Source organism: Fusarium keratoplasticum, chromosome 3, assembly GCF_025433545.1.
Source record: "Fusarium keratoplasticum isolate Fu6.1 chromosome 3, whole genome shotgun sequence".
Lineage (NCBI taxonomy): Eukaryota > Fungi > Ascomycota > Sordariomycetes > Hypocreales > Nectriaceae > Fusarium > Fusarium keratoplasticum.
Genome location: NC_070531.1, coordinates 1 through 26,980, shown reverse-complemented (window position 1 = coordinate 26,980; position 26,980 = coordinate 1). Strand labels below are relative to the sequence as shown.

Genomic DNA, 26,980 nt, shown 5'->3' with positions numbered 1-26,980 from the left:
AATGGAGCCAGGGTCAAAGCTCCCGCTCGCTGGAAGGGGCGGGACTTGGTGAAGGCTTCTTTGGAAGAGGTCGAGAGGATCACAGGGGAGGGGAAGGGAGGCCCCGCTGCTGGGTACACGGAAAAAGGCGCCTTATCATGTCACCAATGCCGCACAACGCTTGAAGCATACTAAAATAACATTACTACGGAACCAGCTCTCAGACTGAAGAATGAAAATTGATAATGAAGGGCTAGGCCCTCAACCGGTGACTTGAGCGTCAGGCTCTCAGAGATCCTTTACTGTGCAGCCCCAAGTTCTTCCACGATCTTGTCCGCAGCGGCTAGAGCGAAACAAGCAGCCGTGAGGGTCGGGTTGCAGGCATTCGCGGTGGGGATAACACCGCAGCCACCAAGGACGAGGTTATCCTGGTGCCAGACCTTTCCAAACCGGTCAACTACACTGTCCTCGTCGCTCTCGCCAGCGCGATAGGTGCCGCAAATGTGGAGAGCGGAACCCGGAGCGAGATACTTCGGCTCAGCCCCGGGGAGGAAGCCTCCGAGCTTCCTTGCCACATCAACCATACTGGAGAAAGTTAGTTTCGACTTCAGGCACACCAAAGAGCTTTCGGGGGTCTTACTCAGTGATCATACCCTGGCAACGGTCCAGGGCGGCTTGATCCAGGGAGAAGTGAAAGGTAGGCTGTTGCAAAAGTCAGACATGGGTATATTGTTCAGCTCAAGCCGTACGTACCTGTGGCATTCTAAACTGATCTTGGTAAGTCTTGGAGAACTCGACATAGTTGCTCTCCTTTGGTTCCATGTAGGTGAACCAGCGCAAATCGACGATGAGACGCTGGTCAACAGTAGGGGGAACTTGGCCATAACCAAAGGCGTCGCGGTGAATCTGGGTGTGCCAGGGATACTTTTCAGACAAAGGGAAATAGCACTGAGGATCAGGGTCGTTGAATGGGAAGGGAAGTGGGTCGTTGGGATGTCTCTTTCGGTGAATCTTGACATACTTGTCCCAGCCAAGATGGTAGGGATCCTTCTCGACGCTGTCCACAAGGTTTCTGTTGAGAACAACTTGACAGAATGCCATGGGCTGCTCAGTCATGTAGCGGCCCTAGTTTTGAAGTCAATGTTAGCGGGTGCTCCAACCTCCGGTTGCTGCTGAACTTACTAGTGCTGGGAGCGAGTCCGCCAGATCATAGTTTCCAAATTCAGAAGAGTTGAACAGGATCCCGGGGGTAAGCACGGCACCGGCACAGATGATGTACTTCTTGGCCTTGATGTAGTACTGTTTGTCTGTCAAGATGTCCCTGACGACGGCCATCTCGACCTGTTTGGTTGGTCCAAGAGCAAGCCCAAGGCACTGGGTGTTGGGCTTGATTTCGAACAGGGGGTTCTGGTTCTTGGGGTCCGAAAGGTCTCCCAGAATGGTGGCGGTCGCGGACCACTCGACGTAGTTCTGGTTCTTCTCGCTTCTCTTGCAAGCCAGAGGCATGCTTCTCATCTCACGGCCCTCAAAAGACTTCTCGAGGGTCTTCTTGACAAGTTGCTGACGAATGGACCTGTCGAAGGCGGTCTCGGTTGTATCAAACAACTTCTCTGCCCTGTCGTACAGGCCATCCCACTCCTCGTTACTGAAGAGATCTGATCTCTCAATGGGATTTTCACGTGGAGTACAGCAGGTCCAGTGGGAGCCCATGCCACCGACAACGCGGGATGCAGCCGCCGCCGGTAGGTTTTCAAAGGGCTTTTGCTCTGGGTTTTGACCATTCTTGATGAACGCGAGCTGGTCCGCCCTGAAGGATGTATTAGTTACATGGCCGGCGTGAAGCGAGGTGTGGATTGTAGCGTACTTGGGGGCCCACGATGATGGCTCCAGGACAACATCGGTAGTGTTGGTCGGGACGGAGAGCAGGTTCAATTCTCCCTTGACAGTACTGTCGACCGGTCAGCGAAAGACATTCAAGGCTTGGCTTCTGTGAACACACTTGGTAAACAGACTGATGTCCTTCTGGACAGCCATACTGTTCTTCTTGTGGTCACCCACGCGTCTCGTCTCCCTAAATGCCAAATCAGCCAAAATTCGTGCTCTTTATACCGCTAGGTGTTACGTGCTGCTCTCCGATGTCAATCATCAGGACCTTCTTTTTTTTGTCGACAAGGGTGCGAGCAAAAACAGCACCAATGGGGCCCGACCCAACGATCAAGACTTCTGTCTTGATGAGGGGGGTGTCCGGGCTGGAGCCGGTAGATTGGGGGACTTCAGGGCTCATGGCTGCGGTTGATGTTTGTCGGTGCCTTTCGAGTAGTGGGTGTGTTGGATGATCAGAAAGAAAATGCTGTGATTCTGTATCAGGTGGAAGACGTGCTTCCCTTTTAAATCTTTCAACTACTGGCTTTCATGGGTCTCTTGCCAGGGAGTTCGGAGATCACAGCATACCAAAGTTTTGAGTTTGGCTTGATGTGGCGAGTTACGTGTTTCTCTTCCCCTCCTAGAGGTATGAGATATTCCTTAGCTATTCGGTACTACAGAATCGATTGATAGACATCTTGCTAGATTCAAGTATGTTGCCAAGAACATAGGAACCCCCGTAACATCGAATACTTGCGACAGCCCGAGACGTGGCTATGAATTTTGTCCCATTAAGGTATGTGGCTTTTCTGGAAGAAGAAAGCTGAAATTCTTTCTTGGGTGCCACTGAGTCAATCTATTGGCAGATTGGCTGCTTGGAAGGGAGAACCCCACGCAGCTGTAGCACATGTGAACCGCCGTTCGGGCTAGACCATTCTTCGTCTCAATCTTCCATTTTCTACTCTCGAATTAGGCATAGGAGATAGGCTGCATCGACAGCTATGGCTAAGAAACCTGACCCGCCGAAGACTATTGGTTGATAAATGATACTACGCCTGGGGGTCCTGTTGGCGGGTAACCGGCCTGATACGGAGTGCCTTTGAGTCGATATCATAGTAGATGAGGTAGATAGAGGCCGCTCGCGGAAGTTTTGCCGGGGTTACTTCGTACTACGAGGCTGGTGTGAGTTGACAAAATTGATGCCACTGGTGACTCTGATGTCATCGGTAGACATCAAGGGACAGCGCAGAAGTGTGTAGTCTTCTTGTGTCGGAGTGTCTAGGCTCAAGAGAGAATTAGGCGCACAGACCTTTGCAACTCCAAGGGGATGGGCCTTTGGCCTTAATTTATCTAGCCCCTTTATCGCGTTCGTAGAATCTCCCGTCTGATTGGCTCTATCGTACAGGATCCAGAAGGCAGTGTGCTAGTCTTGCATAACCCCGGGGAAATCGCAACAAAGGCAGAGCGTCACCTCGAGTCCTCGACCAACCATCAACCCTGTCCGTACACCCCATCACGTGGTACTTTTTCGATTTATCCGACGTCCTGTCCGCTCCATCGCATCCTATCCGCAGCCAGTCTCTGAACCTCCCTACCCCCCGCATCCCAAATGAGCACTCCATACAACAGACGCATGGGCGCATGCCTGCAATGTTCCCAAAGAAAGCGCAAGGTGAGATTACCACATCGTCTGCCGGAACTTCCGATTATGATACAAACCTATGGACAGTGCGATCATAAGCATCCACGATGCTCCCAGTGCCTTAAGACAGGCCAGATCTGCGAGCCCAAAACATTCAGGTCATTCACTCCGTCTGCTTTCAATGCGGGACGATGGACTGAAGGGCTCTTGGGATCGTCGCCCGCATCGGAGCCCAATAGGGATGTCGAAACGAACTTGTCGCATGCGCAGCGGACCCTTCTATCCACTCTTGAAACTTCTCTACGTACCCCGGACGGTCCTCAAGAGGATTTCACAGAAGCGGGTCATGGTCTATGCGAAACGCCTATTCGTCCAAGTCCTTATCCTGACTTGACTCTTGGGCATCTATCACAGCCAACCAGCCATACCTCAAGCCCTTCAGGCCTTGGCTTTATCCCAGACGCCTGGTACGATAACCCTGTTAGTATAACGGCATTCCTAACAGAACCGCACGACTCGGCGAAGGATACCGGGAACGAAGGAAATACTACCCCAAATGGAATGGAGGTGGCCATCCCCGAGTTTTTCCCGTTAGAGGTTTCACCGAATCAACTGTACTGTCCGATGCCTTGGCCAGACGACATGCTTGCATCGCCTGAGAGGCGCTTCCTCTGGCAGTATTTCCTTTCCGCAGCCGAGACCGATTTCTTATGTCTGGACTGGGAGGATGTCGGCCACTTGTACGCATATCAGCACCCATACATCACCAATCTCCCTTACATGGCGCTCTCCAACGCTGCCCTACGTGGTGCCATCTTTTGCTTCAGCGCCGCTCAGTATCAGCTACGATTCGAGCGGGAAGATTTCATCGTCACGAAAAGCGTGACATGTTCTGAGGCGGTTCGGTCCATTGAAATCCAACTGTCGAGCACGACACGCGACGAGAGCAATCTACTTTCCATCGTCTACGCAGCTACCTTACTCTACTCTTTTGGGCCTGAGCGTCGCGATTATCTCCGGATAGCGTCACAGCTTGTCATCGAGTTTTTAGCGGGATGGAAACCAGAAGCAAACACGTCCAAGTCGTATCCCGAGATAACGCTGACGGAATACCGCTGGACTGTCATATGTACGCTGTGTTCTTTGCAGAAGCCCAATCCTGCTCTAGGGGACCGGATCTGCCACATGATCGAGATGGGAGATTATGAGGTCGAACAGAAATATTCCAACGCCTTTCAGAGCTGGGTTAGCCATCCCATTTACACATTTTCACCTCGACTCGTCAATCCCTTATTGCGAATCGGCCGGCTGTTGCAAAGCCAACTCTCCCAACTTGATGGTGGAGCTGATCACGAGCCCCCTCCAACTTGGGAAAGCCGAGTGGCAGAGGCAGAAGAAATCCTCCTTCAAGCTCGTGAGCGCGATGCGAGTGTCTCAGAGTCGGCACTCGACGGTGCAGATCCAGTGGCCGTGGTAGCACTCAACGAATCCATGTACGCAGCAAGTTCCATCCTACTCTACGCTCGCATCCATGGTATGCCGTTCACAGCGCCATTCATACGTCGACAGGCCCGCATAGTTGTGGATGAGATCTCCAAGATACAGCCCACGTCGCATGTATCTTATGCCATAGTCTTCCCACTCTTTGTCGCCGGATGCGAGGCCGTGGAGCCGCAAGTACGGGATGTGGTCGAACAGAGACTTCGGGAGCCTCGAGGAGTATCATATAATCGCGGAGACGTTATTGGCGCCCTCCATCGTATTTGGGAGATTCGAGATCTCGAACCAGGCCTCCCATGGCCGCACTGGGTTGATAAAGGTAAGCACGTCTTCTTGGGCTGTCATGAACGCTCTTTTGATCACACTGAGCTAACGGAGATACAAGTGGAACCACGATATCGAGATATTTGCTTGATGTAGATGGTGATCTTTCATCAATAATTTCACGCTGGGCATGTTTTGGTCTGGGTCCATGGATAAGGGACACGCGACTGCCGTCGTTATGTCAAAGGTTGGAGGATCAGTCTTGTAGTTTGATGCCACCTTTTCTCTTCCCAAGGAGGGACAAGATCCCTGCTTTGTTACTCCTCGACGGTGTCCTCGGGTATCTTGATAGTGATCATATGACAATACGTCGCATTAGCACTCAAAGTTTAATGCTTGTCGTTTGAACGGTTGCCACAATCTGGCTTAGTTTCCGCCTGGGGTGCGGTTGATTTACCCAATCAGGCCTGGCGTAATCGAGCCACGGGGACCAAAAGGGAAAGTCGGCGCGAACCATGATGTCACCGCCGCCGCCGGCCTCGGTGCTCACCCAACGGCTTGACTGCATGCATGCGCCCAGTTTTCAATGTGAAAGCAGGCTCGTAGAACTTCTAAGTTCAGCGAGACAATTCAGAGATCATGCTGTTGGACTGTCACTAGAGCCTTTACCCTGTCCCTTGTAAAAGTAACGATAAAATGGTACCAGGAATTTCTAATTGCTTCCGTGCTTACCACATTGTGTACAACCAAGACCATCCCATTGGCACCCACACTTGATGCTTCAGTAGGTGATATTTTGCATGATCATGATAATGGCTTAAGAAACTTAAACCGTACTGGTAAGATTTATTGCGTTAGGCCCACCCCCTCGGCCATAAGGACAGGGAGCAGCACGCTGCCTTGAAGGTTCACTAAGCTGGTGACTACAGTATTTCTCAAGCTGACAATCAGTGCCTGTGGCCGGTCCCATGATCGCAGGCATTGCGAACAGCCAACCTGCGCATTGACTCCCGTCCCTCTTCAGACAAAGAGCTGCCTTGAATGCCTCCCACGCTTCTCTTCTTTATAGTGTGGCTGATGGTGTCGTTGTTCGGAAACTTGGCCACGGCACCGTTTCCAAAATCGATGCCCTCTGCAATGTACAGAACCTCGCCACCAACCATGGTCACTAAAGTCTTCTGGCGAGCAATCTCGTCATCAGGTACTTCAAAGTAGTTGGACTGTAAGATGATCACATCTGCGACCTTCCCGACCTCCAACGAGCCGATGTAGCGGTCTGCCCTGACAAACCTCGAGCTCTCTGTCGTGATGGCCCGAATAGCCTGCTCTCGGGTGAGTGAAAGCCCAGGAATACCTGTGCCGTTGTACGGCGCACCCTGCGAAGCTGGGGAATTGGAGTTGGTCGGATCACCAGAACGGGTGACTCCGGCCTTGATCGCAAGCCACTCATCAAGAGGGTCAATCTATAGGAGCATTCGGTTAGCTCACGGACACTGCATCTAACAAACCGACAGGGTTGCACTTACTGGCCAGTCACTTCCATATATGATCCGAGCCCCAAAGGCGGCGATATGCCCCCACGCCTCGAGATAGTTTGAACGGACTGGTCCCATGCTCTTTAAACCATTAGGAAGCCAAACTGAGCTAGCTTGTGACCACTGAAAGCTCATGATGGGATCGGCTTTAAGCTCAGCAAACCTGGGCCAGTCGTTTGGGTCGGTCAGCTCGTTATGAGCAAGCCCAACTCGATAGTCATTCAGGTGAGGGTACTTGGTGCGGACATCCTCCAGAGCATCGAGGGCAACACGAACTGCCAAGTCACCATCAACATGCATTTGAGCGTCTATGCGGTTGCATATAAGAGGTGCGAGGACCGCGCTCAGAATTTCCCTACTCCAGTACGGCTCAGGTTTGGCCTTTGGGTCAGGCTCCCAGACGGTGCCGTTATCATTTGGCATGAAATACGGCTCAAGAAGTGCCCCGGTGTTTGCTGGGTATAGGATGACTCCATCAACAAAGAGCTTCACTGCATGCCACTTGAGAGTTGGGTCTGGACCCAACTCCGTGGGATCGTTCCAGGTCGAAGTGACATTGAGGACGTCCTGCACCAACGCCTCGATCTCTTTCGTCGAGTTGGGTGCGTCGATCCTATAGTCGAAGAATCCTCTCGCAGTAAGGCCTCCTTCTTTCTTGATCGCAGCAAAAGCCTTGCCGGTATCTGGGCCTGCGGCAGCGTCCTGGAAAGCTGTAACGCCTTGCTCGCGAAGCAGCTTCAGAGCAGCCTTTCCAGACTTGACGTCATCCTCGGGTGTGGGCGGAGCAGGGCCGGCTAGTAAATCACTCGCATTATCTTGTAGAATTCCGGAAGGTTCTTTGCCACCAGGAAGACGCTCAACCACCCCACCGGGAGGGTTTTTGGTGGCGGCTGTGATGGAAGAGGCACGGAGAGCAGCTGAGTTGACCCAAAAGGTGTGTCGGTCTGCTGATTGGACTAGGATAGGTCGCTTCGTCTTGAGCTTGTCCAAGTCCCGCTTCGTCACGCCCCCAGTGGCATCGGACAAGGTGTAATAGTCAAGAGCGATGACATCGAGCCAGTCGTCATCATTCTTGTCAGTGTCCGAGTCCAGACATCCTTGGATATGGTCGAGCACCTCCTTGAGACCCAGTGGTTGGTAGTTCATGCTGCACTTGAGGAGGTCTGCACCACCTGAGATGACATGCATGTGAGCGTCGATCAAGCCCGGCATTGCCATCCGACCTTCAAGATTGAAGACCAGGGTATCGGGACCGATCAAAGGCTGAACGTCGTTGTCGCTGCCGAGGAAAGTAATGAAACCATTCTTCACAGCCATAGCACTGTGCTTGGATGAAAACTCGTCAAGGGTGTAAATGGACCCATTGAGCATGACTGTATCTGCAGCACATCCTTTGCACTTGGTGGAGGAACCAAATACCAGAGAAAGACAAGACGCAGCTGCGAGAAGCAGACGACAGAGTGGCGTGGTTGGCGCCATGATCAGGTCAGATGGGGAGACTGAGATGAACAAGTCTCTCAAGGTTGTTTCGGATCTGCTTATATAGATACGAGTCCTGAAGACTACCTAGAAACATCAGATTTGACCCCGCGATGTCAATTGCCATCATGCATGGTAAGAATTCCAGTTACAGGTGACAAGTGTTGATCATCTTGGAGCTTGCGGCAGATTAACCCTTTTGAGCAAGTGTCAACCAGCCCCAGGTCGCGGGGTTGCGGTTGATTAACCACTTTGACTCTGGCGTGCCAGGGCCGCCCGCCAACTCCCTGCAACAGCTTGCTTATCATGAACTGCACGCGTGAGCATTGCTCAAGGCCTCCCACTTAGATCAAGCCCTTAAGAAGGAGTGATGGCCAGCAACCCGGTTTGCAACAACAAACTTGCCTCATCACCACCCAATCCTGCCGCCAGATCGTTTGACCCAAAATCGACGTGAGCAATATGGTACATCAAGCAGCGATGGACCAAACCGATGCTGAGGGCTCCATGAGAGGGGGCCGAAGGCTCCAAAACGAGGTCGATGCGCAGGATCTCGCTGCATTGGGTCATGAGCAAGCACTTACTCGCAAGTTTAGCCTTGTGAGTATGTTAGCCATGGCTTTCTGTGTCCTCGGCACCTGGGCCGTATTCGCCCAGAATCTAGGCGCAGCTTTGACGACGGGAGGACCAGTCAGCATCTTCTGGGGCTTGTGCCTTGTCACTTTTTGCAACCTATGCGTCGCAGCCTCAATGGGCGAGCTCTGCAGTAGCATGCCGACGGCCCTTGGCCAGGCATACTGGGTTTCTCGTCTTTGGAGCGGACCGTCTGGTCGCCTCTTGTCTTACTGCTGTGCTGCCGTCAACACGCTGGGATGGTGGACTTTGACAGCATCGCAAAACAGTTTCATGACGAGCCTTTTACTTGGCATGAAGGTCATTTTCGACAACGACTGGGACGGCGCTACGAAAGGCTATGTGCAGTTCCTTCTCTACGTGGCGATTACGGTCTTTTTTACCGTCTTCAACCTCATCGCATGCCGCAGCGATAAGACACTGCCCTACTTCAACAACTTTATCGGCGCCGGGTTCGTGGGGCTCTTCATTGTTATCAGCATGGCTATTCTCATCGCTGTTGGAACGAAGCCAGACCTTAGCTTCCAGTCTGCCTCGTTCGTGTTTGGAACTTGGATCAACCAAACCGGTTGGCCTGACGGAGTCACTTGGTTTACCGGTCTTGTTCAAGCTGCTTACGGTTTGTGCTCCCCGATATCGCCATATGATGGAATCTAACTTGAGCAGGACTGACTGCATTTGACGCCGTCATTCACATGGTCGAGGAAATCCCTTCTCCCCGACGCAACGCCCCCAAAGCCATGTATCTCTCGGTCATCTGTGGCGCCGTATCGGGGTTCCTGTTCATGGTGGCATGCCTCTTTGGCATCCAAGACATCGATCAAGTCATTGATTCCCCCACAGGATTCCCATTCGTCGAGGTTCTTCTGAATTCTTTGGGACTAGCCGGAGGCGCGGCATTAACTGCTCTCTTCATCTTCAACGGCTTCGGCCAGGGCATCAGTGTCCTTACATCGGCTTCGCGACTAACCTGGGGCTTTGCACGAGACGGCGGCTTACCTTACCCTTCATACTTTTCCTACGTCGACCCGACCTGGAAAGTCCCGGCACGCGCGCTCTGGCTTCAATGTCTGATCATTTCCTTGATCGGGGTCCTCTATCTCTTTTCAACCACTATTTTGACTGCCGTCCTTGCTGTCAGTACCATCGCCCTCACGGTATCCTATGCCATCCCTATCGTGGTCCTTCTGGTTGTTGGTCGCGATAAGCTTCCACCGAGGACCTTTTCCCTTGGAAAGTTTGGTCCGGTGGCCAATTACATCTCAGTTGTCTACTGCGCTGTCACCACTGTGTTCTTCTTCTTTCCAGGAGGGCCCAACCCAACATCTACCGATATGAATTACGCTATTGCTGTCTTTGGGATTATGTTGTTGCTTTCCTTGTTGTTTTGGGTAACTCTGGGAAAGAACACATATTTGAGAACGGTGGACTCGGCTAACCGTGCTAATCATGCCCACGAGTTGGAAGTACAGAGTTATGATGGGGTTACGGTTGGTCAAGATAGCCTAGCGATTGGCAAATCGGGCAAGGAATTAAAGGGAGCTCTAGAGGACGAATTACGATGAGTATAATGTAATCTTATTGGCGCAAATGCAATCGAGATTAAAGCACGAGTGTCGACGGCGAGACAAATGATTGCTAGTGTGATAGAACGAAATACTCTACATCTCCATCTACAATACCCAGTATCAGCTTCATTCAGCCGTTCGCCAGCCCGAATCCAACGTTCATACGACAAGACGAGCGTCAATGGCAGTGTAGCCAGCGAAGGTGCCGCTGGCGTCGCCAAAGTAGACATCCTGGTTATTGTTGATATAGAACTGAGTCCACGTGCCACTGTTGGATCTCCTGCAGAAGTTGAGGTCGTTGGGGTTGTCGGGGCCGTCCGCCATCACTTTGTGCTCACAGTATCCGACTGGCGAGGTACACGAAAGGACGCCATCGGGCCTCTGCTGGCAGGTGAGGGGCGCAAAGGTGAAGTTGTCAAATGGGCAGAGGGCGAGCGGCATGGGAGAACCGGGCTGCCTGTAGGACACACATAGGTAGTCGCCGGCGCTTTCCCGTAGACGGTTGTTGACGAGGTTGAAGATTAAGTTCCTGCCAGAGCTGGATGCAGAGAAGGACGTGGAGCTGAAGCGGGCGCCGGTTCCCTGGATGGTTAAGCCAGCCACCGGCCCGGAGCCAATGATGGAGCCGGGGGTCTCGGATGGGGCAGCGGATGAAGTAGTCGAAGCAGCAGCAGTAGTCGAAGCAGCAGCAGTAGTCGAAGTGGTTTCAGGCAGGGTGGTGGAGGATGTGAGGCTGGCGAATGACGACTCGGTCTCGCTGGAAGAAGTCGTGGTCTCGCTCGCAGAGGTCAAAGAAGCTGTAGTCGAGATGGTAGGAACCGTGGCAGTAGATGATTCAACAGTCGAAGTGCTAACCGACTGCGAAGCAGTTGTGCCTGAAACGCTCCAGGTCAGTATAGTGCTGTTTGCTAGAGGTGTGATTACTGACCTTTTGGCCGGCACACTGCTCCGAGAACCAAATCGGCCGTGAGAAGGCCAAGAGCAAACGACAAGACACGCATTGTGAAGGAGAGTCAAGACCGAGGTTTAACGAAAGACTGGTGGCTTGAGACGATCTCTGCCAAGCCCAGGATGGGAAGAACGGGGGATTTAAGGCCAGCTCCTAGCGTAAAAGAGCGTGCTAGGCGCTGTTCTACGTAGTAGGGCATAACACCGAGTCCCCATTTTGGTGCTTGTTTGCAATCAATAGTCTTGTCTAGACTCATGCCGAAATCAATAGTTTCGACTTGGCGCACGGGGGGGAGCTGTCCTCTGTGTGTCGAGCTCCACTCTCGAAATTGCCTGGTACGATGTGGACCAGTTACAGGGGTTGAACGGGAAGCCCGGCCACGGCTAAGTGGTGAGGTGGGAGAAGATTAGCCAGTGCAAAACTTAGCGATCTCTCTTTCGTAGGTACTCATTCGTGAGTTTGTTCCGCAACATTGACCAGTGGATGATTTTAATAGAGTTGAAGCCCGGCCCTTGATGGGATAACTGAGCCAGAAGACCGACCAGTGGATAAGTCCCTTGCAATAGACAATGACGGTAGGTGAATAAGCTCGCATCCCTCTCGAAAAATCAGGTCAAATGTCTAGGTAACTATCTATGACTGGTCACGATTTGCGATCATCGTAAAGGCCAACAAGGGTCTACTACCTACTCTTTATGGTTCTTTTTTCTTCCCTCTATCTTTTTGTTTTTCTTCCCCCTTTTCCCGATGAGATCGGCTTTGTTCCCATGCCGATCCATGCAGATCTTACGGAGTGCTTGAGTTGCTCATTTCTGATTGGCGCTCCGCCTCTAGGTGATTACCCAGATAGGAAAGTGAACCCGAAGCTGAAACCGTGGACACTTCGGTGGGTTTGTCCTACCCTATGGCTTGAATTCGAGCACATTGACAATCTTGAATAAAGATTAACAGAAGCCTTGTTCAATACGATGCCTTATGGTGAGGCTTCTAGACTCTAGTGTGAGTGCGGCTATATAAGTTAATATTCTATAATTTATTTAGATCTTTCATACCTAAATAAAGGGGAGTAGGAATGCAAATGAATGCCTCAAAGCCGAAGCAAAAAAAGAAGAGTCTCACGAAATCGGTAACGAAGACAACGGGTCCAGATTATTTTGGAAACCAGTTTTCTATCGGCATCAAGGTTTTATTATGAATGATGCTCCTTTGTTTCTGAATTTCTAACTAACTAGACTTAGCAGAGCCCATAAAGTTGTGTTCTACTATCAGCCGGCCACTGCTAACGCTATAGTCGTAACGAGACACACTCTACCACGTCGCCGTATAGCGCCAGGTAAGGCCTGTTTTGTGCAACTGATGGGGCCAATGTCCCACCGCAATGTTGGTAGCCGCAGCTTTACCGTCGAGCTGTTTCCATGCTGCCAGGTCCGGGGCACCATAACTCCAAATTCCCCCAGTCTTGAGGATCTGGCAGACTCCACCTCCGCCTGCTGCTACTGCGATCTCTTTTCTCGCTGAGTTATTGTCAAGTTGCTTCCAGCCCGTCACTGGAACACCCGTGTATTGTAGAACCTTTCCTGAGTCGTGAAGTTGGTAGAGGTCACTACCTATCTCCTGCGGCGATGTCGACGGTGGCCGCATTCTCGCCTAGCTTCAGCCATCCAATGAGTGCCACTCCGGTGTGCTTGAAGATCAAACCACCCTTTTTGAAGCTGGTAGAGATTTCCTCCAGCGGCGGCTATCTTTTTGGTTGCTGGGTTGTTGTCCAGCTCCTGCTATCCAGTCATGGGAGTTCCTGTGTACTTCCAGATGCGGCCTGTGGTATGCAGCCGGTACAGGTCATCGACACTAGCAATAATATCGGCAGTGGCAGTGTTGCCATCCAACAATTGCCAGCTCGTGATGGTGTAGAGAGGAGCAAGGAAAGTGTCGAGAACGGGTATATATAGACATAAGAAACAGGAATGTTTCTTATTCGCCCCGAATTCTCCAGAAAACAGGCAGCGTGTTAGAGTCCAATATTGATGCCATCTTGTTGGTGTATGTTTCCGTACCTAGCGATTCAGCCCGCATCAGCTCAGGACTAAAACTTTAGCTCAACTATAGCCTGCGGTCCAGACTGGACATTTCAATAGTCATGAGTGAATGTCTCAAATTCTGCAGTCTTGATTGCGCGTTACTCGTAAAGGGTAATGGCCCGTTTCTGTGTGTTGTCCCACATTCGTTGTAGACCGCAGGATGCAGACCTTTCCACAGCCGGTTATGTGAGTCGTGGCTCGGCTAGCCACCTGTCACCTTTGCCAATCGGTCCATAAGGCCTGGCCAGCCCTTTGGATGGAGTATTGGTGAAGTTACTCTAGATAAGAATAGCCAGACATGAAGAACCAGTCTACTCCGGTACCTTAGCAAGAGCTCTGTAGGCAATGGGGTGGCTGGCTGGAAAAGTTGCAAATTTGGAAATAATTAACTAATATGCTTAAGGTATTAAACATAACTAAGTTATGTTAATAGCTAAGGTAGCTGGTATATAAGAAAGTGTAGTGAGTATATTTTATATACTTATGGTGATATCCTCTGGGCCGATCGTGAGCGGGAATGCTGTCGTTCTTGGGTTACGTCGGTCTTAGAATGACGGCGGTCCTGGTGATGTTAGTCTAGTGTTTGATAGGTCCGCTGGGTTTAGGGACACTAGCTATTCAGGGCTGAGTAATCCCCAGCTTGTCAAAAACGTAGTCTTTGATGATCAGCGATGTTGTTTGGGCTCTTTTGCAGTAGGTTTTGCCCTTAACGCTAAATGCATCGTCTACTCTGTCATTTCAACTAGAACTTTTCATCACGAGTAAATAAATAAAGACATGATTCATAAACGAGTGACATCATGTATAAAACTACGGGAAAAGTACCACCTGGGAACCAAAAACGAGAGGACAGTAGAGGAAGAAAAAAAAAAGGAGTGTACCAAGTGATCGCCAACACCACCCCCATTCTTAAACCCACGTCAAACCGCCCTTCTTTCCCTGGGATGGCCGTCCCTTGCCAAGGTCCTCGTCGTCCGAGAACCCCTGGTCCTCAGTAGTGGACCTACCAATCGGCAAGCTGGCGACATTGGCGCCCAGGTGACGGCTAAAGCGGTTGTACGCGATAAAATTATCCCCGTCGCCCGCCACCGCGTTGGCAGGCGGCGCGACGCGCATAGAAATGCGCCGCAGCTCGACAGCATCGTCCTTAATGGGCGCCTTGCCGGTATAGTGGTAGAAGATATTGAGGGCGGGAATCGACAGCCCATGGACGATAATAGAGAACAGCACGAGCCAATAGACGGTCGGGCCCATAGCCCGGACGAGGTTCGTCTCCTCCTCGTCGCCCTCGCCGTCATGCGGGAATAGATGCCGGGCATGCTCGACATAGAAGACGGCGCCGGCGCCGATAGGGCCGAAGTAACCCATAAAGAGGGCCTCCTTCCAGCTAGTACAGACGTCCGGCATAAGCTTATAAAAGGCAAAGATAGCAGGGAGCCGGCGGAAGATAAGGACGAGGAGACCTAGCACCAGGAGGCGGCTCCAGGTGATGCCGGTGCCAGTAGGGTCATTAAAGTCAGACCAGGGCAAGATAGCGCCGATATACATAAATCCGCCAAAGTTAAGCAGGACGTCGACGCACGAGTTGACTTCGTCATGGCGGATTTCGGTCTCGTGGAGGTAGTGGCCGTCCCAGTTCAGGGTGCTGCCGGCGACAAAGCAAGCCAAGAGGTCATCAGTGCCGAGGGCTCCGCAGGTTCCAACGATGAACAGGCCCAGGGCGGTCGGGAAGAGGACGTAGGACTCGTTGTCGATCCACTTCCTAGAGGGAGATTAGATCTGGCCGCTGAGAGCAGGGAGCAGGGAGCACTGGATACTCCAGGTGTCGAGTGCTGGCAAGTTGATGTGATGTTGTTGCAGAGCGCACTTACCATTTCAGAGCAAGGCGAATCCCCTTGCAGGATCCATATCCAACAACGACCCCGTAGGCGATGGACAAGACAATTGTGTACAGCCAGGTCTCGATGAACCACTGCTTGAGGGCCTCCATAGGCCCACCGCCGAGGCGTCCGACCTCACCGGCCCGAGCCATCAGAGCATGGGCAGCAGAGCGACCAGCTTCGGCGCCGTCACCAGCGGCAGCGACGTCGGCATGTTGGATCAGGTACGTAGCGAGCATCAGAAACGGGAAGCCGAAACCGTCGTTGGCGCCGGCCTCAGACGAGATAATCTCGCGCAGCGGACGAGCAACATACTTATCAGCAAAGGGGCCCTTAGCGATAGCCTGCGAGAGAATAGGATCGGTGCAGGTGACGCAGGAGCCGATGACGAGCGCGGCGAGGAGGGTCACCTTGGGGATAGTGAGCATAATGCAGGCCGTCGTACAGAGCCACATGACGGTCATGATGGGGAGGAGGCAGAGGGCCATCTCCTTCCACCGCGTGAGGTTATATTTGGCCGGGAGCTGGTAGCCTGCGATGACGAGCTGGACGCCGATCATAACCCGGGCGACACCCTAATCCCTTAATATCAGCACCCGTAGCCTCAGTTGACGTCTAGAAGGGGGGAGGGACAAACCAGAGTGATAGCGTTGGTCTGACCTGGGATGGCGGAGCCCCATTTCTCGCTCTCGATGAACTTAGCTGCTAGAGGCCCGAGGAGGACTCCAAAGAAGACGGCCGGGACTTGAGAAAGTTAGATGGTGTTATTGAGGCTGTGGGGATGGGGGAGTACTGACGGGCTTCACCAAGATACCAAGCCTGCTTGATCTTGACCGAGATGATGCCATAGAGAACCGTAAAGGCACCTAGATACAAACATGTAAGCAGAGGCCTTAGCGATAAGCGACAAGCGCCAAGAGATGGGTGGGTGCCAAGGTACGGACCCAAAACGCTGAGCACGATATTGAGCTCGCTGAGGTTCAGGACTGGCATCTTGGCGATATCACCGTGTGCGTCGAAATCACAATATGAACAAGGGAAAAGGGAGAAACAGAAAAAAATAGAAAAGCAGAAAGGAAAAGAAAAGAGAAAGAAATATGATAGAGGACCTGCCTACGAAAACAAAAAGAGATGGAAAGGAAATTTCTAATCAAGCCAAGTCGACTCTCCGGGGGCATCTGTTCAGCTTTAAAGACATCTGCATCAACCGAGATGACGGATATTCTAGCCAGCGCCAGACGAATTAGGGGAGAGCTAACGGCACTGAAACGGCATGGAACTCCAGTCTTCATAGATCTGGCCTAAAAATGGAAACAGAACGAAAAAGATTGATTTCCATGACACGCTCGGTGATTCCGATGGCGATTTAGGCAATGATAGTACGTCTCGCCAGCACTTCTCTTCAGTCTCTTGGTCCTTGATAAGGGGAATGCAGAGCAGAGTCGGTGGCTGGGCGAGCTGGGTGAAACTCTTGGCAAGGGCGCCATCGCTGGTGGCGGTTGTCTTGGCGTCGGGGGTTGACAAGGAGTTATCTTGGCGATCACGATTGGAGGTGCAGACTCTCGTGTCAGGGAGACGCTATCTGGAATTCTACTGGAGGGTTATGGAAATCGGTCGCGTGTCTATCCGGCGGGAGCCTCGTCTGGAGTAAACAATTGGGCGTTTTCGGGCATTCAAAATGAGCACAAAAAGACGTGCCGGATATGGTGCTTTCACAGTCTCTCAATCTCACAACCATATCACTTACTAGCCATGGGTATCAGAAAGAAGGGCATAATGAATCATGGACGGGATGGACGCGAAGGAGCCGCCGATCCGCCCCAAGACGCGCGGCTAGATCAAAGGTTATCTGTTGGCCCCTGCGAACAAGAAAGCGGCTGCGAGTGTGGCCCGTGAGACACAGATTGCCAATCTTGGGCCGTCTGATTTGGCGCGTGTTGATCAAGGTTATATTCAGAAGCTTGATTGGACGGGAGAAACGCAGATCTTTGTCGACTTGTCCGTGTGGAGGCCGGGAAAATCTTTGAGGACCAACCGGATCACTCCAAGTCCCAGATCCGGAATCTGTAGAATGTTTCAGCATAAAAATTAGTTACCACAAGATTAGAAAAAACCCTTGACTTCTCCGGCGGCCATTGTTTTTACTCTCCACGCTACTTCCCTGGCGAGGGAACATCCCCGGGCCCACCTAGATCTGAAACATGATACGTTAGCAGAATATCACGGCGCTTTGACGTTGGGGCTGCAACTGATGTCAAACGGGAGTTGCGTGAGAGCGATCGACACCGAGAGATCTGCACTTTTTCTTCCATCGATAAGGTTCCGCACAAGGAGCCTCCAAACCTCCTAAATATAGATGTGAGTAAAAAGCGTTCCTCGATCCGGGGGGGAAGCTGGGGTGGTTCTTTCGTTTCATTGCTTTATCTCGCCTTCAAACAGCGCGCCCCTCCGGGTTGAGACTCTTCCGCTCGTTACAGATCAAGCCCATCAGTACTGGTCCGAGATCGAGGGCGTCGACGAAATAGACTTGCAAGCACCAGCTGTATCAATGTGCGGGGGGCGCCTTATCAGGTAAAGTTCTATGGCCGTTTCTCGGGCAATATCATGAAGGTTCCTGAAGATAATGTTCCATAAGGCGACCTATCAGGTGTGCCCTTACGGAAATAGAATATGAAAACTCGGGAGCATATCGCAACTCTCAGCAAACGCCACGCCAGCCTCCGCACATACCGGACTGGTTTCTTTCCTCCTCTCTTCTCTCTATGCTTCCCTTGATTCGACGCCCGTAAGGACACTGGAAGATGGAGCGCAAGGTTGGAAAACACAAGGGTGGATCTCGAGGTATGGGCTAGGCCTTGCCTTCGTCACCAAGACTCTCCTAGCGTGTGCTGTCGCAGTCGCATACAAGCAGCGGATCTGGACAGACTTTCGACAGCAGCCTTACACCGTGGCCGGGATCAATGCTATGGGTGATGCAACTTCAGTCGAGGGGAGTTTTTGTTGAGGGCCAAAATGGCCACGTTGCTTGCAATCTTGACATGGTGAGCGGCCAAACCCAGGTTTGCTGGATGCAATAATTAACAATGGTAGGACTATCCCTCTGTCAGCATTGATCACCCCGTCTTCTCTCGTAGTTACCCTGGCAACCCATGAAGTCTCTCGAACGACAAATCTGCCGGCTTTGGATTATAACAGCTCCTTGTTTAGATTCATTGGCATGGCTGGTAACGTCTCCCCTGTCCTTATGAAGATCACTTCGGCTACGGTATCCTGTGGTAGTATCCTGCCAATGGCTGCTGTGGCATCCAATTCATCTTATTCATTATAATTTGAGGGCCCGTCCCTGAAGTGCAACAGAGCAAACGAGTTTATACTCAAGTTGATGAACGAAATACACACCGCAGCGGGGTCAGCTATTACCTCCAATGTAGGTGGTGAGGCAATCTACTTCGGAGTCACAGCCACCCCATACCAACCTTACATAAATGCTACCCAATCACCAGATCAGTTCAACATTTCACATTGGAACTTCTACAAAATCGCTGACGATTGTCCGAGAACCCCGGGAAGATGTCCAATCTCTCCAACACCTTACGGGACGCCTGCTTCATTTCCGCAAGCCTAGCGTGCTCACTGCAAAACATATCCTACCATGTTTTGTTTGGGTCAACCGAAACCACCCAGAGCATAGTACATCCTTATCGTTTCAACTGGACAAGACCGACCAACCTCTCATGGTCTAAGATAGACACTGGTAGAGCTTCTAGCACCGGAGTATCCTAGCAACGCGTAACGACACTTTAGATGGCCTGACCAGAGGCGCGTTTTTAGGATGGGAGACTGTAACTGCCGATCTTCCTAGGACGAAGTTGATGTTTGGCGTATTGAATCGAAACACGGACACCCCTGGCATGTCTAACATAGCTCGTGCCGCGTTTGGAATTCCAACAGAGATATCACCGCTGCGTAAGGGGCAGGCCCTTGGTTAAGAGGGCTCACGCTTAACCCCGGCTTCAAGTGTTTCAAGGTTAACTATGATTCAGAAACAAGGAACTAATTTCACCCTTGGAGCTGCCTTTTTAAGTAAAGGAAAACAAATTGTGAGAAATATCCTCGTCGCCAAGAAACAAACTCCAATCCATCTCTGTCCACTGTTCGTCGGCCCATCCAAAAACATGTGCTCCTGCGTCAGTCACCGATGGTGTCCGAATGGTTCCCTCAGCACCCTGCGACACAGCCTGGAATAGGACAGCCACGATATCCGGAGTGCGGTCAGAAGCCCGCATCCACGGCTTCATGTCCACAAAAACTTCTAAAGCTTTGTTCAACATTGTGCGCCAGGCCATGACAGTTTCCGGTTCAGAGTCTGTAGAGTTGGATGATGTCTCCATGGCGATGGAGAGGAGGGGAACCAAGCATGCCTGAAAGAGGTACCAAGCCGAGTTCCAGACTTGGATTCGGTTCGGGACCCAATGAAGTGCAATAGCATCGATGGCTTCTGCTGCAACAGCTCTGCACAGGTCGACCATTTGGCTCTCTGCCAGGTTAGGAATGTGTCTTTTCATATCTTCGTGGGCGCGATACAGAAGAAAGCATCGAGATAGGATCATGCGAACACTATAATATCTGTTACGCAAGAACTCACGTGCGACGGTGATGCGAGGAGGGACATCGGTTGTATCCTTGAGTATGGCAGGTAGCGAGTCGTACCAGCTCTGCAGTTCGGAATCCAAGTCCTGTGCTTCGTGGGTATCGATTCGTGTAGACTGAGCAAATCGGTCCTGAAGACGGTTACAGATATGGCACATCCGTGAACTCTCTCTGAGAGATACTGCGCAGTGATCATCGGGCCCCAGAAGCGTCGGTGGCAATGTGTTCATGGTGTTGGTATCCCATCGTCCACAAGTTGGGCGACCCAAGGTCATGCTTGCCCAGGTATCGAGACAGTAAAGGCTCCACCATGTTCGCCGTCGAGTCTCGATCCGAGCCACATAACGTTGGCCTGCTTCGGAGTCTTTGTGGTCCGTACGGATCGGAGACTCTCTGTGCAAACCCAGGGCGATGGCTAAGCGCTGCGCAGCACCCAAGATTGCATATGCCATGTTAGGCGAGTTGCGATAATGGAGGTAGTATCCGCCAAGTAAGCACAGCGCCTGCAGGCTCTCCAGGTTCCCGGAACCAAGCGAGTCGAGATCGAGGTACGAGCGAGCCCGGTTGTAGTAGTGGATATGGGCAGTGTCGCTTCCTGAGGCAATGGAACCTAGGGTGAGGACCATATTGCAGAGACCAAGCCACGCCGGGCTTTGTCCATCACCAGTGGCGAAAGTGCTCCTAAACGATTCCTCGTCGACTAGAGGTGTAATAGCGTGAATGTGTTCAAAGTAGAAGCCGATATAGCGTTGCTCACGCAGAGAATCGGGTGCCACGAGGGCACCAGGCGTACGGTTCAGTACGAGCGGTCGAGTCTCATCTTGCGGAGCGCCGGGCCAGGTCTGGGATTGTTCGACAGCAAGATCCTTCGCAGTTGGACAAAGGCGAAACAAAGATTTCAGCACTGCGCTCACAGATGTAATTCCTAAATATGAGCGCCGATGTCGGTCACCAGCGAGGCTGAGGGCGTTGATGTCATCGCTGGCTGCGATGGTGGCGGGATCCTGAGCTGACTCATGCCAATGCCTCTCCTCCTCGCCTGACTCCCCGATGCTCAAGTCCTCGGGCGAGCTTGGTACATCTTCAATGTCCCCTGAGATCCCAGATGATCCGGTCGTGGGCAGTGGGTCGGGTGATTGTAATGTTCTCTCTTCGTTGACTTGGTCCCGTGTTGGTTTTGGCGATATGAGCTGGATGAGATCAGCTCGATCCTTGTCCACCAATTCATCAAGCCCGTGATTGGGAAAGAGCAGTTGCAGAACACCGGCTTGACGTCGAAGCGTTTCCGTGGCCTTGTCCAGAGCACTGGAACGTTAGAGAGTGACGAGGGTCAGCGACTCAGTTTTCCCAATACCGCACAACTGGTCTTGGAGAATGGGGCGCGATACCTCTTACTTGTGGCTTGGCGTTTACTCCGTTGTCTATAAACGCAATCTTCGGAGACTTTGTAGTATCTGCAACTCGAACAAGGGTGGCCGCCATCACATTTTACCTTTCGGCGGGTGCATTCGGAGCATGACCTGTTGACTTTTCGCACAGGGGGTTCCGGCTCGACACCTGGCGGCAAAGGATCATCTCCAGCCTGGCTTTGAAACGTATGAAACATGATCAATTGATGGGTGTGATGTGGTGCATGGGCATTTTGCAGCGAGAAAAGGTTGAAGTTAATGATACTTTGGAGAGCTGGGGAAAGTGGGCTGTTGTAGCACCCGCGCCAAATGGAACGGAAGAATAATATTTCCCACTAGCCTATTTACACAGTAACGTCAACGCTTCCTAAAGCGTCATCATCCTTGGAGATTATGGCAATGTCCTAGCGATCATAAAAAAGAATAGAAATAATGTGACTAATAGACCATTGGACCAAATACCCAAAAGTAGGGAGCCCCCGTGCTAATAATACGGGAACCAAGAGTTCTAATAGCTTCGTCACAAATGATTTTCCATAATATCCATGATATTCTGCCTGTTACTACACAACCTTGTTTGCAACCTGTCACCAGATTGCTCGTGACGGTACGGGTCTAGACCGAGCCCCGTCCCTGCTGTATGATCCGTTTCCGGGCCTTTGCGGCTTCAACACTGGCTTTTCGCGGATTCTTTGCCTCGAATATGACATCAAGCTCCTCTAGAGTTGAGCCCTTGGTCTCGACGAAGAAAAAATACATGAATGTCATTTCAAAGGTGTCCCAGAACACAAAGAAGACATAAAACCAGTACCCGATCTAGATGGTAGAGCCTGATTAGTATCCGAGAATCAAGACGAAAGGGCTTTACGTACACTAGAGAGAGCGATTGGGCCAACAAACGTGTTGAGAAACCCAGCTGCCCCGGCGGTCAATTTGAAGGTGCCCATGGCCTTTGCTCGCATTTTGTTGCTCACGACTTCAGCCGGGTAAATGGGTTGCATCGGAGTAAAGCCGCAGGCAAAAATGGCACCAAACATGAAGATGAAGACAATGCTGACGGTTGACGCGGGCTTATTTCCGTATTTTGTGTATCCCGCCGCACAGCCTGCGACAATTGCAAGGCATACCGTCATACCAGCTGTGGCGGTAATGAGCATCTTGCGACGACCGACAACATCGTGAAGTCGGGAGCCCACGATGGAAGCAGTCCAGCCAACGACAGCGTACACGATGTTGAGAATCAGCTTGGTATCAGTATCGGTGATGCCGATGCCGTTGAGCATGATGGGGAGATAATATGAGACAATGCTGAGAAAACAGTTAGCAGGTTGCCCATTTCATACAAGGGCAGAGTTGTGTACTTGTTCCCACTGAATTGACCAAACCAAGAGAAAGCGACATTGAGCATCAGTCGGTAGCGACTGGACCGGGACTCAACAAGAACACGAAGGTCAAACAGATCTTTCCAAGAAGCTTCGTGCTCTGTATCAACAGCAGATACCATCTCTGTCATTTCGAGGGCAACAAGCGGGTGGTCAATATCGCCGTTTGTGTGATATTTAGCAAGAATAGTCTTGGCTTCGTCGTGGCGGCCTTTAGCAACCAGCCTGCGGTCAAGGTCAGGAGACAAAGAGAACTCGCACGCCGCATACACCGCTGCTTACCATCTGGGAGACTCGGGGTAAAATTTGATCAGAAGAACAACCAACCCTGGGCAGACCATTTGAAGCCAAAGTGGAAGCCTCCAGTCAATGTCACCTTTGTGGGCGAGATATTTGTGACAAGCATACACTGATGAAGTCGCAAACACAGAGCCCTATAATAACCAGTAATTAGCAAAGTACTTCCAGAGAGCAGTTCATAGCAAAACCCACAACATTGTAGAAGGTATTGTACATTCCTGCAATCGTTCCACGGTACGCTGCCGGCGCGAGCTCGACTAGGTACAAAGGAGCTGCAGTATGCGCACATGTGGCAAAGAAAGACAGGAGAAACCTCCCCGCGATGAACATGGGAAGTGTCGTCGACAGAGACGTTACGATGGTACCGATGCACACACCAAGACAGCCGAAGAAGATGTGCCAGGTTCGTCCGTACCAGTCGGTCATCCAGATGAAGAGAGCCCCACACATTTGACCGATCTAGCAGATGATTTAACATGTGTTATCACTGATTCGTGTGAGGTCATACCTGGAAGATGGCAAACACGATACCAGTACTGGCATTGCCATTCTCGGGTAGGCCGAAATAGCCGGTGTAGTTGGGTAGCGCGTTGATGGAGCCCATCAAAGAACTGTCAAATCCTGGCAGATGTGTCAGGGTTTTCCAAGAGTCGTTCGTTGATGGTGGGTATCAGCTTACCGTTCATGGTCGAACACAAGAAAACGACCGAGGCGAGGACATACAATTTGATGTAGCCGGGGCCTCGGGGGTTCGGTTTGTTCTTAGCCATGATGTTGGCGTAGGTCGTCATCGTGTTTGCCGGGTTCTCCATCTTCTCAACCTCATGAAGGGCGGGGTCTTCCGTCGCCTTGTCCATGTTTCCCAACTGTTAACTTGTTGCGAGGATGTTGGTGGAAGAAAATGGATACTAGGCGAGCTGTTGCGTGATGGGCTGGCTCTGCTGATCTTGTTCAAACAGACTTGAAGGCATGCGGGTTCTTATAGCGTCAACGTCGCAGCGGACGCCTTTCCGAACCCCATGGGGATTCCCCGCCAAACACCAACGCTAGGACGAAAGCGTCGCACGGAAATTTGAATCTTCGTCTAAGATGGGATGGCGAGTCAGGAGGATGTGGAGATGGGCCATTCCCCATGGGCCCATATTCGGGGGGAACTAAAAAGTCGTCCCTCTAACGAGTCAAGACTGTTGGGGGCGCATTGAATTGCGTAAGGCCCTGATCATGAACTGGGAACAGACTGTTCCCCGTTGCAAGAAGGGACAAGCTGGCGCATAAAATTAGCTTGGCCAATGTCTCGTACCAAAACCCTGTTGCGGGAACAGCCAGTTACACCCCCTCACGTCGGGATCAATTTGAGCTAGAATTTGAGGTATAATCTTCATCCCTTTGACCCCAAGGAGCAAGTCCGCAACGTGTGGGAGATCGTAGCGAGAAGGAGACTTATCATTATGTGCACATATGCTCTTATGATGGTTGATGCTCTTATTGCCTGTTGGAACTGGCGCTGGATTGAGCTAAGCGCGTCTGATAGGCATTTAAACCGAAAACTCAAAGCCGGGCTCAGTCTATTACACCTTTCATGATCTGGGCCTAAAGAATGCTACCTCTCCACATACCTTCTTGCCTGCCTGATAAAACCTTGCGGATTTCGACGAAGAGCAAGTATGACAAGATTTCTCTCGCCCATAGCGTTTGTCCCAGGGATTGCATAGCATGAACTCTTGAGACGGAGGTGGTGCACCATATGCCATTGTATAGAATTACGCAAGAGGTAATGGAGGGCAACTCCAACTACAGAATCTACAGTCTAGATCTAAGAACAGACTCGGCTTCCTCAAGCCCCGCTGGCCCGTCGTACAATTGGGAGTTCAGTGCAGCACTGTTAACCTGGAACAGAATGTCAGTCGAATCCAACATAATTTGACTAATACAGGCAAACTTACATGCTGCGGCCGAAGTTCACTGACGCAAGAAGCACCGAGCAACCTCATGGTGGTGATGGTCTCATCTGCAAGAACTGGGTTGCTAGTAAGTACCTTTGCTGCAGGTTTATGAGATGGAAACATACTTTGAAGAGATCTGGAGACCCCATCCTCTCCGCCGACTGCTAAGCCATAGAGAGCCGCTCGCCCAAGCCCAACTCCTTTGGCGCCCAGAGCCAGGGCCTTGACCACGTCCGAGCCTCGCTTGATGCCACCATCAATCCAGATCTCCACTTGACTCATAATCTGAGGGCAAAACTTTCTGATTTCGAGCAAAACTTGGATAGGAGTGTTGGCGGTATCGAGAGCCCTGCCACCATGGTTTGATAGAATGATGCCCTTGACAGCCGAGAATTTAGATGCTATGAAGGCATCCTCATGGGTATGGATGCCTTTGAAATGTGTCAGCGCCTCTTGAATAAGACTTTACACAAGAGAGTGGGTACCTTTCAGCACGATGGGGAGATCGGTCTGTGTCGCCAGCCATGCCAATGTCTTATGCCAGGTTAGGGCAGACTCGGTTCCCCAAGCCCGCGGAGGCTCGGTGGCCTTGTAACGTTCATCTGCTTCCCGTTTCCCTGGAAAGGGAGCATCTAGAGTCAAGACGATGAACTTGATCTGAGGGATGGCCCTGATCTGGGCCAGTGTCCTCTCAGTGGCCTTGATATCCTTGAGGACATAGAGCTGCCAGCCAAAGACAGCATTTGGGCCTGCCTGTACAATATCAGCCACAGAGATAGATGCGTTCTTGCTGATAATCTGGAGGGCGTTGACTTTTGAACAAGCCTTGGCGATTCCAATTTCTCCCGAAGTATGAGCCAACTTGGCCATGGCTGCTGGGCTGACAAATATCGGCATTCCGACGCGGTTGCCCAATAGAGTTGTTGATAACGAGCAATTAGTACAATCAATGAAGACTCGCGGCCGTAGGAGAATAGACTTGAATATGGTCCCGTTGGCGATCTTTGTGATCTCGTCGTCTGTGCCAGATGCGTAGTATGCCAAGGCCTTGGGACTCAGGCGCTCGAGGGCCAAACGCTCCATCTCGTCGATGCTCAGTATTGTTGCCATGGGCGGCGACTGGGCAGTCGTCTGCTCGATTTTCGTCTTGCCTCTCGCTCCGGAATTCAGTTCGCCAACGAGATGCTCAGCAGTCAGGTATTCATCAAGAAGCTCGATTGGGTGAACCTCTTCAAAGGCATTTGTTGCGTCAGTTCCGGCGTGTCGAAGAATGATGGCCTTTCCACCCGGATGGGCGCCTAAAAAGCTTGTAACCTAGCAATTTCAATAAGTTAGGAAAGAGAAAATTCAAGAAATGCACTGGATAAGTGGTGCGGTGGAACTTGCATTGTAGACCTTGCCGTGGATCGCAATCCAGCAATCGTCCTCATTTCGATGGTTCTGAACTGGAAGTCTGGTAAGCCAATCATGCATTGCTCTATGGCGGCTTACTTACGGTCTGAAAACGAGAACATGGTAACTAGCCCACCGGTGTTGTTTGCCAAATCACCCTCTGGTCTTCGGCCTGCTCCGCGTTCGTTTTGTGTTGGATGCGCCCATCCCATCCACCGGAAGCATGTTGACCCCGCTCCCGAAAAGGCTCCGGGACTTTGGAGTTCCGTGCCATTTTTGGATGGCGGAAATAACAATCATCGAGCCGAGTGGTTGCGACTCCACAAACCGAACAAGACGGGGATTCAATCACCGCCTTGATTAAAGAGAATAAATTAGTAAATAAGAAGCCATCTGGGGACGCTTTCTGCCCTTCAAGTAACCCAAATCATCCATTCTCTGACGGAAGTCTCGGTAGCATTACTCCTTCTAGCATGGAACGGTCGACTCGGGAGTTGACGACTGGTTGGTCGCTGAAGCAGCGAGATGACCAGT

At 51.5% G+C, this 26,980-nt stretch overlaps 9 protein-coding genes across 9 annotated transcripts; 2 read left to right on the top strand and 7 right to left on the bottom strand.

Annotated features, from left to right (window-relative positions):
* Positions 1–278: 278 nt before the first annotated feature.
* On the bottom strand, positions 279–2,263 carry NCS57_00337300 (Pyranose 2-oxidase; the record flags this gene model as incomplete). Its single annotated transcript, XM_053053372.1, has 7 exons — positions 279–564; positions 620–681; positions 733–1,104; positions 1,162–1,786; positions 1,844–1,927; positions 1,979–2,050; positions 2,106–2,263. 7 exons carry the CDS (start codon positions 2,261–2,263, stop codon positions 279–281), a joined length of 1,659 nt encoding a protein of 552 aa, XP_052915532.1.
* Positions 2,264–4,126: 1,863 nt separating this feature from the next.
* Positions 4,127–5,404, top strand: NCS57_00337200 (Zn(2)-C6 fungal-type domain-containing protein; the record flags this gene model as incomplete). Its single annotated transcript, XM_053053371.1, has 2 exons — positions 4,127–5,303; positions 5,370–5,404. The coding sequence occupies 2 exons, from the start codon at positions 4,127–4,129 to the stop codon at positions 5,402–5,404; spliced, it is 1,212 nt and encodes a 403-aa protein (XP_052915531.1).
* A 791-nt stretch (positions 5,405–6,195) lies between these two features.
* NCS57_00337100 (Amidohydro-3 domain-containing protein) lies at positions 6,196–8,262 on the bottom strand (the record flags this gene model as incomplete). Its single annotated transcript, XM_053053370.1, has 2 exons — positions 6,196–6,711; positions 6,775–8,262. 2 exons carry the CDS (start codon positions 8,260–8,262, stop codon positions 6,196–6,198), a joined length of 2,004 nt encoding a protein of 667 aa, XP_052915530.1.
* A 480-nt stretch (positions 8,263–8,742) lies between these two features.
* Positions 8,743–10,460, top strand: NCS57_00337000 (uncharacterized protein; the record flags this gene model as incomplete). The annotated part of the gene is made up of 2 exons (XM_053053369.1): positions 8,743–9,514; positions 9,562–10,460. 2 exons carry the CDS (start codon positions 8,743–8,745, stop codon positions 10,458–10,460), a joined length of 1,671 nt encoding a protein of 556 aa, XP_052915529.1.
* Positions 10,461–10,622: 162 nt separating this feature from the next.
* NCS57_00336900 (uncharacterized protein) lies at positions 10,623–11,464 on the bottom strand (the record flags this gene model as incomplete). The annotated part of the gene is made up of 2 exons (XM_053053368.1): positions 10,623–11,338; positions 11,392–11,464. The coding sequence occupies 2 exons, from the start codon at positions 11,462–11,464 to the stop codon at positions 10,623–10,625; spliced, it is 789 nt and encodes a 262-aa protein (XP_052915528.1).
* Positions 11,465–14,399: 2,935 nt separating this feature from the next.
* On the bottom strand, positions 14,400–16,420 carry NCS57_00336800 (Na-H-Exchanger domain-containing protein; the record flags this gene model as incomplete). The annotated part of the gene is made up of 5 exons (XM_053053367.1): positions 16,315–16,420; positions 16,168–16,236; positions 16,008–16,114; positions 15,362–15,945; positions 14,400–15,252 (listed from the first exon to the last, which is right to left on the bottom strand). Exons 1-5 carry the CDS (start codon positions 16,361–16,363, stop codon positions 14,400–14,402), a joined length of 1,662 nt encoding a protein of 553 aa, XP_052915527.1. The 5' UTR covers positions 16,364–16,420.
* A 3,029-nt stretch (positions 16,421–19,449) lies between these two features.
* On the bottom strand, positions 19,450–21,626 carry NCS57_00336700 (Zn(2)-C6 fungal-type domain-containing protein; the record flags this gene model as incomplete). The annotated part of the gene is made up of 2 exons (XM_053053366.1): positions 19,450–21,325; positions 21,409–21,626. 2 exons carry the CDS (start codon positions 21,624–21,626, stop codon positions 19,450–19,452), a joined length of 2,094 nt encoding a protein of 697 aa, XP_052915526.1.
* A 418-nt stretch (positions 21,627–22,044) lies between these two features.
* On the bottom strand, positions 22,045–23,968 carry NCS57_00336600 (MFS domain-containing protein; the record flags this gene model as incomplete). Its single annotated transcript, XM_053053365.1, has 7 exons — positions 22,045–22,245; positions 22,302–22,737; positions 22,791–23,036; positions 23,094–23,245; positions 23,304–23,570; positions 23,620–23,732; positions 23,791–23,968. The coding sequence occupies 7 exons, from the start codon at positions 23,966–23,968 to the stop codon at positions 22,045–22,047; spliced, it is 1,593 nt and encodes a 530-aa protein (XP_052915525.1).
* Positions 23,969–24,911: 943 nt separating this feature from the next.
* NCS57_00336500 (uncharacterized protein) lies at positions 24,912–26,527 on the bottom strand (the record flags this gene model as incomplete). Its single annotated transcript, XM_053053364.1, has 5 exons — positions 24,912–24,998; positions 25,055–25,128; positions 25,180–25,485; positions 25,540–26,352; positions 26,437–26,527. 5 exons carry the CDS (start codon positions 26,525–26,527, stop codon positions 24,912–24,914), a joined length of 1,371 nt encoding a protein of 456 aa, XP_052915524.1.
* Positions 26,528–26,980: the final 453 nt, after the last annotated feature.